General features: G+C 56.0%; 1 protein-coding gene across 1 annotated transcript in view; it reads right to left on the bottom strand.

Moving 5' to 3' along the window:
* Window positions 1-8,792, bottom strand: part of WNT7A (Wnt family member 7A) — a gene marked incomplete at both ends in the record, with an annotated part of 48,586 nt that extends 39,794 nt beyond the window's left edge. The window contains 2 exons of the mRNA XM_084248439.1: window positions 4,553-4,779; window positions 8,722-8,792. Coding sequence (XP_084104565.1) covers window positions 4,553-4,779; window positions 8,722-8,792 — 298 coding nt within the window. The remainder of the gene's footprint in view (window positions 1-4,552; window positions 4,780-8,721) is intronic.
* Window positions 8,793-10,233: the final 1,441 nt, after the last annotated feature.

Raw genomic sequence — 10,233 nt, forward strand, 5'->3', positions numbered from 1 at the left:
CACAACAGTCAAGTGAAGAACACATGGTCCAACAGAGAAAGGGGCAACGTGAATAACTTGGAGGAATAAACATGTGCACTTGGTAAATATATAGTAAGAGATTTCAACCATTTCACTTCTCATGGAAACACAATTCAAGATGACAGTGAGGGGCCTCCCCGGTGGCGGAGCGGTTGAGCGCTGGGTTGCGAAGCTGCGCGCGGCCTCTGCGGCGCCGGTTCGATCCCCGGCTGCTCCCCGGCCACCGGAGGAGGGTCCCACATGGCGCGCAGACCTCTCCTGCCGCCCGCTGCTCCCCTCAGCAGTGTACTTCAGTCCTTCTGCCTGCTCTGCTCCCCGCTCTGGCTCTGGTGAATTCTCTCACCCTCCCGCGCTTCTGACTGTACCCAGTGCATGTATAAACAAACAAAAAAAAAAAAAAACCAGCAAACAAATAAATAAAGCATGCCTCTATTTAAAAAAAAAAAAAAAAAAAAAAAGATGACAGTGAGATAGTACTTTATACCCATTTGCTAGGCAAAAACAGATAATCCCAAGTGTTGGCAAAGTTGTGGTTCAACACTGCTGGATGACAGAGTGGCCCTTGGCATAGCCACTGTGGAAATCAGGTTGATATCATACCCTACAACCGGAAGTGAGTCCCTCTGTATAGACCCAAGAGAAATGCATGCACAAGGAGGACATGGTGGTACTTTGAGTGACAGCAAATGCTTAGTGACAATGCGATGGCCCACAACCAAAAGCACGGGTCCTAGGTTGTGACCAGAAATATATCAACAACAACAATAAGTGAGTTTCATTACTAGTGAATGAAAAAGGTAAGTTCTAAAGAATTGCATAGAGTATGATGCCTTTTCTTTACAAAAATTAAATATAACTCAAGCCCAGTAATTTACTTCTATAATTTATATATAGTAATATGCTAAACTAGACACAGACAAGCAAGGAATGGGAAACACAAGACTGAGAAAGTTCCACTTGGAAAGGACAAATAGCGGGTGCAGGAGGGTGGATGTCAATTACCCATCCTCCTTCTAGTTGTATTTCAGAGGGGATTCACTGTATTATTTAAGAAAAGGAAAATCTGGGGGTATGGCAAATGCCTTCTTGTGTCCCAAAGACAATATGGGGCCTGGGTAGCAGTTGATAAAGCTGCTGTGGCGTCACATACCACACCCAAATGAAACCATAGGGTGGGCCCTGATCCAATCTGACTGGTATTCTTATAGGAAGTGATTAGGACATGGACACACCCCGGGGAAAGGCCCCATGTGGGCACAATAAGAAGAGGGACATCCCACAAGCCTTGGAGAGAGGTCTCAATAGAAACTAAAGCTGCTGACACCTGGATCTTGGACTTCCAGCTTCTAGAATTGCTGTTTGAGTCACCTGGCCTGAGGTTCTTTGTACAGCAGCCCGACAGACTGACAGACTTGAGAGCTGTCTCTCTCCCCTGAAAGATGGCCTGGGTGGGGCTCCCAGGCCTGGCCAACGAAAGTACTGCTGTCCTTGGGCACTGTGATTAGTTAGGGATGGACACAGGACTAAAAGTCAAGCCCATTAGCTGGTCCAATCAAGACAAACCTTAGGGCTTTTGCAGGTGCTACCAGAGAAAGGCTAAGGTCCTTTCTAGAGGATTTTAACATGGAGTTTGTGGTGATGGAGCTTCAATGGCCTTCTAGCTGGCCCAAGAGGCAGCTGTGGGGTGGATGAAGCCAGGGCTACCTCTGTTCATGCCATACTAAAAACTAGCATCATGCCTGACTACACATTCCATTATATAGACCTACAGAAGTCCCCCTTCTCACCTGAGGTTGCTTAAATTGGGTTTCAATTTCTGGCTTCTAACAGAGCCTGGCATCATATGTTGTCATGGCCTTCTCCTCAGACCTAAGCAATGAGATCTGGAACACTCAGGAGAGGAGAGAGAGTCACAAAGCACAGGGAGAGCTGATGACCAGAGTGGAAGTTAAGGAGGGGGTGGAGCACTTCAGATCTCAGCATGGCACAGAATCCATCAGGGGTAGCTGCCCACCTGGACTTCCCTTCCTCTTTCTTCCTCAGTCACAAATCCTGAGCTGGTGTTGTGGCTACTCTAAATGAAAGACTGTATTTCCCAGCTTCCCTTGCAGCTATGTATAGTCACATGACTAAGTTTCTGGCCAATGAGACATCAGCAGAAGTGTGAGGTGGACCTTCTGAGAAAGGCAGGTGATGTGCCCTGCTGTCCAGAGTATGGATGAGATGGTCAAGCTCCCTAAATCAGACTATACTCCTGATCCCTCACCCCAAAAGGCAGCCCTTGTTGGTGGGTCATTCCCAGAAAAAGGCCTTCCTGTGGGGGTTAGAGCACTGATGAAGAACCCAGAAAGTCTAAATTTGAGCCTTGTTTCTTGGTGTCCTTGAGCAGGTTACATGTTTACACCTGAGGAAACTGAGGCTTGAGGGGAAGGTGACTTCTCAGAATGTCAAGGCTGTCATCCTGACCTCCTCTTCCTCTGCTCCCACAGCCACCACAACCAAAGCTTGGGCAGACCAGGCTAAGTCCTTCCTACATGGCCTTCTGGTTGTCAGTTTCCCTTTGCCCCAGAAGTTCATTTCCAAAGAAGATCTCACAGTGATCCCTTAGGTCTCAGGCACTGTCACCCCCTGCCTGGAAGACAGGACCAGACTCCTGACTCCCACCCTTGCCTCTCCACAGTTTATTCTCTTCCCAGCAGCTACAGTCACGCTGCTAAACCCGAAGTCAAGTCCTGTCACTCCTTCACTCTCCATTCACAGGGAGGAAAAGCCTAACCTATGACTTGGCCTGACAGATGTTGCACTGTCCAGCCACAGGTGCTGCAGGGAAGCTCATAAGATGGGGATCTCAGGCATTTAAACTGCAGCCCAGTGTGGAAGCTGCCGCCCAGTGAGGCTGGCGGTCCCCATCTCTCTCAGGGCCTCAGTTCTCCACCTGAAAAGTGAGCCGAGGTTGGGCAGAAGAAGAAAAAGGGGAAGACAAAATTCTCACCACAAAGCTATGGGGAAGGCCAAAGAGTGTGTCAGTAGACGGCTTAGGAGGAGGCCACAGGGCCTGCCTTGACCCCCTGAACCTGGGAACCTGCTGTCCCAGTGTGAGTAGTAGGGAACATGGCAAGGAGGGCAGAATGTGGTGAGGTAACAAGACCCGCTGCAGGACTGAGATGGTGCTGTTTGTCCTGCCAAGATGGCTGCGGAAGAAAACACTCAGGGGTGAAGGGGAAGGGGAGCCCCAACCCGCATGGAGCTGGCCCTCCCCCTGGGTGGGGTGGGATGCAGTGCCCAGGTGAGAGGGGACTTTAGCTTTAGAGGGGTTACATAGGGAGGCTCCAGGAGACCTGGATGCTGAACATAGAGAACAGGGGCTCAGGGGTCCAGAGCTGAGGAAAGGAGCTGAGGCAGAAGGAATGAGAGGGCTGAGCTTCCAGAGTAGCTCCCAGCGCTTGGGACACAGGATGAGGCCAGTGGGGCAGGGCCAGGCAGGCAGAAGGCAGCCCTTGAGATCTCATTCTGCTGCAAGGGGAAAGCTCCCTGGGATGGTAAGCAGGGTAGTGATGTGCGATTTCAGTTACAAAGGATAGTCCTATAGGATGACCAGGTCGGAGAGGTGTTGGGGAGGAAGTGAGGACACGAACAAGTGGGTGGATTTGGGGTGTATATTTTCAATACCCATTGGATTTGCTCATGTTGGGGCTGAGTGAGATGAAGAACTCAGGCACCCTTTAAGCAGCTGAGCAGGCTGGGTCAACCACTCCAGACCCGAGGTTGATGTGACTTCCAGGGAAGTTCACAGCTCATGAGCTTGCAGGTTCCACACCTCTGTCCTCTCCACCACGACCCAGTCCAGATGCACATAAGCAAGAAGACATACACACGCAGCCTTCCCCACACCAATAAGGCTTCCCAATGTCAACACTGCTCTCCCTACCCTAGGTTTTTCTCATGATTTCTTGGGCCTAAACCCTGAGCACGCGTCTGTGTGTGTATATCTGCGTGTGTGTGCATGTCAGCATAATACATCATTCCCAAGAAATAGGGGTTTCAAAGTCAGAAGCCCATACAGCACAGGGAGTCATATAAAGGAGTGGGGTAGTACTAGGGAGCAGTGGGGACTGAGGCCGTGAGTGGGCTACACGGGCTCCAGTTAAAAGAAGCCACATTCTCAGCATCACACCTTTACAACAGGTGAGCACATATGTAACCCATTGGCAAATTGGCCAATTTTTCAAGAAGAAGCCAGAAATTTGTATTTTTAGGTGAAACAGACCATTTTAAAATTGGGGCTTCAACTTAAAAATGACATCAATGCTGTATCAGCCAGTGTTTGGTGACTGGTTTTCAACTTTGCCATAAATAGATGGGGTGATGTGGCTTCAAACTCCTCAGTGAAGACCTGATTTCAAGTCTGTGTACTGCAGGAGCCTACACTGAGGGCCATTCACAGAACAGGTGAGGGGTCCCAGGTGGTTCTGAGAGTAAGGCCTCCGGGTAGGGCAGGCAAATGGCATGGGGTGTCAGGGTGAGCACATACCCACTTTGAGCTCCTTCCCGAAGACTGTACGCTCCCCCAGCGCTGAGCAGTTCCAGCGGCCATTGCGGAACTGAAACTGACACTCGTCGAGGCCCATTTGTGAGCCTTCTCCTATGACGATGATGGCGTCGGGCCGGCTCTGGCAGATCGCCCGTTGTCTGGGAGCCAGGCCTGGGATCTTGTTACAGATGATGCTCGCGCCCAGAGCCACCACCGAGGAGAAGCCGCTGGAGCAGGGGACACAGAGAGAGGGAGCATTAGGCTAGCAAGGTGGGGGGCAAGACCGAGAGGCTCTCCTTGGGTGACCACCCTTGACCACTAGCCCCATTACTACTCGCAGGAGGGGCTCTCCCAACCTTTCTGATACTGCACTCCCAACCCATGTATCTCACTTATAATCCACCACACTTGTGTGATGTGTATCTTTAATACTACTGAGGCTTGATTTCCTTTGAGAGGTAAAAAAAATGCTGTATGTCAGAAGCATGAAGGGAAATGAATGGAGACAGCTCCCTTGTATTTATGATAGGGGTCAAGTGAGATGAAGTTTAAAATTATGCAGAATGACACCTGATACAGTGTCAGAGTCATCTCTACATCTCTGCAAAGGTGAATAGGGCTGGTGGGCACACCTGTGTTCATTAAAAAAAAAACTCTTCACACATGTTATATTTATTTTCTTGGATGTATACATACATTTTTTTACCAAAAGGGTGCAGGAAGGAAACTTTGAAAAGCAATTATAAATAGACATTCTAGTATTTTCTTCCTGCATGCCAATGGAGTTTGTGTATTCCTTTTGGGCCAGAGTCCTAGCTTCCTGAGTTAGTCACTGCACACATGCACACTGCACACCTGTATGTGCCAGGTGCCATGCTGGGAGAGAGGCAGGCCCTGTCTTCCAGAAGCCTGGAGGGAGACATGCATATGTCACAAATGAAGTGTGAAACTGGCCGTTGCAGACACCAGTGCCCACTGTGAAGAAGGTGAGCCAGGATGCTGTGATGGCAATCAGGGGTGGGCTTGAGTGGGAAGGGAGAGGGCTCACATCTTCAAGAAGGGTCTTCTTGAGGAGGTGACAGTGGAACAAGGACCTGAATGGCCAGAGAAGCTGTGGGAAGAGCTGGGGAAGAATATTTTGGGTAGAGGGAACAGAAAAATGCAAACTCCTGGGAGGGGAACAAGCTTGGTTCCAATCACCATTCATTGTTCTTCAGAAAGAACCCACAGAAGCCAATGGAGCCAGGTCGCTTGGGGGAAGGGGAGAGGATCTAGCTCAGGTCTAGAATTTTCTCAGGTGCATCAAAGGGTGGTAAAAAGGATATGGATAGACCTATCCTTCCCATCACTATGGGGGGCAGGGCAGCAGCAGGGAGAGCAGGCAATTCAGAGGGGGCAGCAGCTTTGGGGGCAGTGGTGGAGGTGGCTGCAAAGGGAGTGAACCAGACTTGCCACCCTGATGAGCAGGGTGGAGTTGAGGGAGGTACAAGGGAAAGAGAGGCGTCAGTGTGACTCCTGGGTATCTGGCCTGAGGGTGGGGTCATTTCCTAATATCAAGATAACCCCCAACAGGCTCCAGTGGTAATCCTGACAGCACAGGTAACCCTCCCTTTATAACCAAGGTGACCCATCTTCCTTTTGTGAAATCCTTTAAATACCTTTAAATACATCAAGAGTATTTTTAGAGGAGACTTCACCCCTGATACCTCACTTTGCTTAGAATAAGAGCCCCCACTTCTTGAGGGTCATGGCTAGTCACAGGTGCTGCCCCAAATATTAGCCCTAAACAGGGCAGAAAGCGCCCTATCTCAAATCATTTCACATATCATGAAAAGATATGTGAACCCCAAGGCTCACAGCGCTTGAGACCCAGAGGCCAGCAGGAGCTGGTCCCAGCAGAACACCCGCTCACCCATCTCAGCCTCTGAGAGACTCACACAGAGCTCGGGTGTTGGCCACAACCAGGAAAAGAAGGAGTGTGGTCCAAAAAGATAAAGCCAGGGTAGAGGCATCCTGGGCACACGTCAGGAAGGCCCCGAACACCCAGCAGACCACCAAGAAATCCCTTCACTTCCTGGCCATGTGACCTCGGCTACTTTCAGTCCCATCTCTGTCCTCCCTAAGGTAAGAATATTGGTAACTGGTCCTCACGTTATAGGGCTCCTGGGAGAAATAAATGTGTTAAAATATGGAGGGTGATTGGAAGGTGTCAGACACATAGTAAGTCCTCAATAATTGTGCTGTTGTTGTAGTTATTATTATCAGATCTGATTGTTAGATGAGGCCAATGTTTGAGTCACTTGAATTACCCAAGTAAAATAAGACTGTGGCAGCCAGTGAGTAGGAACCAATCACATCTGGGGAATTACAAAACCTTTTTGGCTCTTGACCCTTTGGGCCCATTTTACAGATGGCGATCTCAAGGCCCAGGGATCACAGGGCCTGCCCCCCAACCACCCAGCTGCTCCTTCTCGCGACCTGGACTGATCCCCGCCCCTAAGGGTGACCGCGGGGGGAAGGCCGGCGCCCTCGGGGCTCCCTCCCCCTGGGGCAGCTGGGCCCCGGGGCCAATGAAGTCCGGGTGGCGCCGGCAGCCGGTCTGGCAGGCGGGCGGGCAGGGCAGCTAAGGGGAGGTTATTTTCTGTTGTTTTCCCTTTCTCTCTTCCCTCCCCGGTCCCTCCGCCCCGTTTCTAATTAAAAAGGAGATAAAGCCTCACGCGGCCAGCGCCAATCAGCCCGACCAGCTTCCTGGATGCTGGATGCGCGCGGGGCGGCGGGGCGCGGGCCAAGATGAAGATTAAAGCAGGGGGGAAGCAAATCTACCCAGACGCGGGCGAATCAATAACACTTAAAATACACCGGCAGGCAGGCAGCGCGCGAGCCCCGCGGCGGCACCTCCCGCCTGCGGTGGCTTCTTTGCCCGCGGCGGGGGCAAGCGGTTGCCTGGTCCCCACAGGGCGCACCTGCTCGCCGCCCCGGCCGGGCAACCTGCGAGACGCTAGTGGAGAGAGGCGGGTGGGGAAAGGGAGGCGTGGTGGTGGCAAAACACAAAGGACCTGCCACGCACACCCCCGGCCGCGCAGCCTGGCAGAGAGCTGCCCCCGCAAGAGGAGCGGGGGCAGGTTCCCTGCTGGGGTGGGCGGCAGGTTGTGCAAAACCTGACAAGGTGGCCCTGTATTGCCAGACCCCCTATCAATCCCCGCACCGCCACCCCCTCCGCCCCCGGCTCGGGCTCCCAGGCATTATCTCCCAAGTACAAAGGGTGACGGCCCTGCAAGGGCAGATTCAAGACGGTCCCGGCCACCCACTCCCACCTTCCAGCCAGAGCTCTGCCCCAGGCCCCACCTCCACAGAAACGCCGGGGTGAAGCGGGGAGGGCACTCGGCGAGCTGCCGAGCCCGGTGATGGCCTCAGGTGGCCAGTTTTCGGGGTCGGGGGTCCTGCCTCTCTCAGCCGCTGGCTCTGCGCTGGTCCCTCTGGGTGTCTCGGGCCGTGTCTCGCCCTACCTTTGTGTGTGGGGTGGGGGTGGGTTGCCGCTGTCCCCTTGGCCTAGAAAGGGCTCGGGGAGTCTGAGGGTCCTCGGAAATTAGGTTGGTGCCTTGGTTCTGGGCAGCAGTTTGTGTTTTTGCGAGCGAACGTCCCTCTCGCTGGGTACCTGTTCCCCGCGGCACAGCCCGGCCCCGCCTGCCTCCTGAACCGCCCCGTCTCCAGGAGCGGCGGCGTCCGCGCCTTGGTAGAGTTCCCCTCCGCTGGGCTCCCTGGGAGCCGCCGTGGTCCTGGCTCACAGCTCGGCTCCGCGTTCCTGCCCGACCTGCCGTTTCTATGCCCAAAGGGTCCTTGGGAGAGGCTGACCCTCGGCAGCAGCCACCCTCCTCCGAGTACCCCAAGCTGGAGCGTCCCTGCTGGCTGTCTCTGTTCTGGGGGCTTCCAGACTCAGACGTGCTCAGGATGGCCGGTCCTCCTGCCTGGGTCTCCCGAGCTGTGCGCGCCCCTGGGGCGCCCGCCTGCGGGGAGCCTTTGTGCGCCCGCCGCTCCCGCAGCGCACCCACCCAGTCTCTGCGAGGAGCCAAGGAAGTTGGTGGCCGGCGGCCCCTCGCGGGCGGCTCAACCCCTCCCCGCGCCCGCCAAGTTCGCCGGGACACGCGTGCAGGGGTGCGAGCGGCCCTTACCCGATCCGGAGGTAGACCATGCCCAGGCTGAGAAAGAGGTGGCCCAGGCAACGCCGCGCTTTCGGGTTCATAGTCCCCGCTGGCCGCCGGGGCCGCGGGCCGGGCTCTGCTGCTCCCGCGGGCCGGCCCCGGCGGGGCAATCAACATAGCCCGCCCGGGAGGCACGGGCCGAGGAGTCCGGGGGGCTGTCTGTCCGGGTGCCCGTCCGCGCGCTGGGCGCCGGAGCCTCGCCGGGAGCGCGGGAGCCTCCGAGCGGAGGAGGGAGGGAGGAGCGAGCGCGGCGCGGGGCGACGCCGGGCTGCGCGCGAGCGGCCGGAGCAAGTGTGCGAGGCGCGGGGAGTGCGGGGCGCCGCCGCCCGCCCCCGCCCCTCCCTCCCTCCCTGCTCCCGGCCCTCCCCGCCCCTCCCCCGCCCGCCTCCCGGAGCGCCCGCCCCGCGCCCCGCGCCCACGGGACGGGCCGCCCGCTCCCAGCGCTCGCTCGCTCCTTGCCCCACGCGCTCCCGCGGCGCCCTCTCCCGGCTCAGGGGTGCGGAGCCGGGTGGGGGGCTCGGGGAGTCCCCTCGACCCCCACCCGTCCCTGACTCGCAAGTGGCAGGGCGAGGAGACGGCCAGGGACACGCTGAGGTTGGAGGCATCAGAGCTCGGCCCAGAGCCTTCGCGACCCAACCTGTTTCCCCGTCTCTCCCACCTGGCCAAACGCCCGGAGCCGAAAGAGGGTGGGTTGCACCCCGGTTTCCCCTTCCCCGGACTCACCAGTCCTGCTCCCGGAAAGGGCGCCCTCTTCCGCGCGGCTGCTGGCGGGACCCGGAGAACTGACTCAGCACATTCTCCCATCCCCGTGTAGTCGAGGGGGAGCGACAGGTGGGCGCCCAGGTCGGCCGGCTTCTCTGGAATCCCGCTCCTAGCGGACAGTCGGGCTGAAGCCTGACGCCCGGCACCGAGACGAGAAGTGGGGTGTCGGAGCCGCCCGAGGGCGCGGGCCCCGGAGGGCCGCGCGGCGCGCGCTCGAGGCGACACCTGGCGGGCCCTGCGGGAGGTGCGGCTGGGCCTCGCTGGGGACCGCATCCCGGCTGCCCAAGGGTGCGGATCCCTCACCGTCGGGTGAGCTAGGTCGGTGCTAGTGGACTCAAGTTTCAGCTGAAGAAACTGCGGCGCTGGGATGGGAAAGTGTCTTGCCGGTGTCACCAGCTGGTGAGTGGCAGAGCCGGATTGGAGACGTGGCGTGCCTGACTTTAGCCGCCACCACTCTCCTGCTCCTCACTCTCCCGCTCCCCCTTGCTGCTTCCCTCTCTCCATCCCCACTTTCCCGTATCGGGCCTGCCCTAGCCTTCAGAATTATTTTTCTAAATCACACACACGGTCCTGAAACACCTTGTTCATGCATTCATCAGCATCCCACAAGCTCTGTGCCAGGCACCATGGTGGGCATGGCAGATACAGGAAGGACCAAGAAGGACCCGGATCCTACTGTGGAGCTAGGGAGGGAGACAGACCAGATCTGTGCAAATACAT

This window comes from Talpa europaea (genome assembly GCF_964194135.1).
Source record: "Talpa europaea genome assembly, chromosome: 11".
Lineage (NCBI taxonomy): Eukaryota > Metazoa > Chordata > Mammalia > Eulipotyphla > Talpidae > Talpa > Talpa europaea.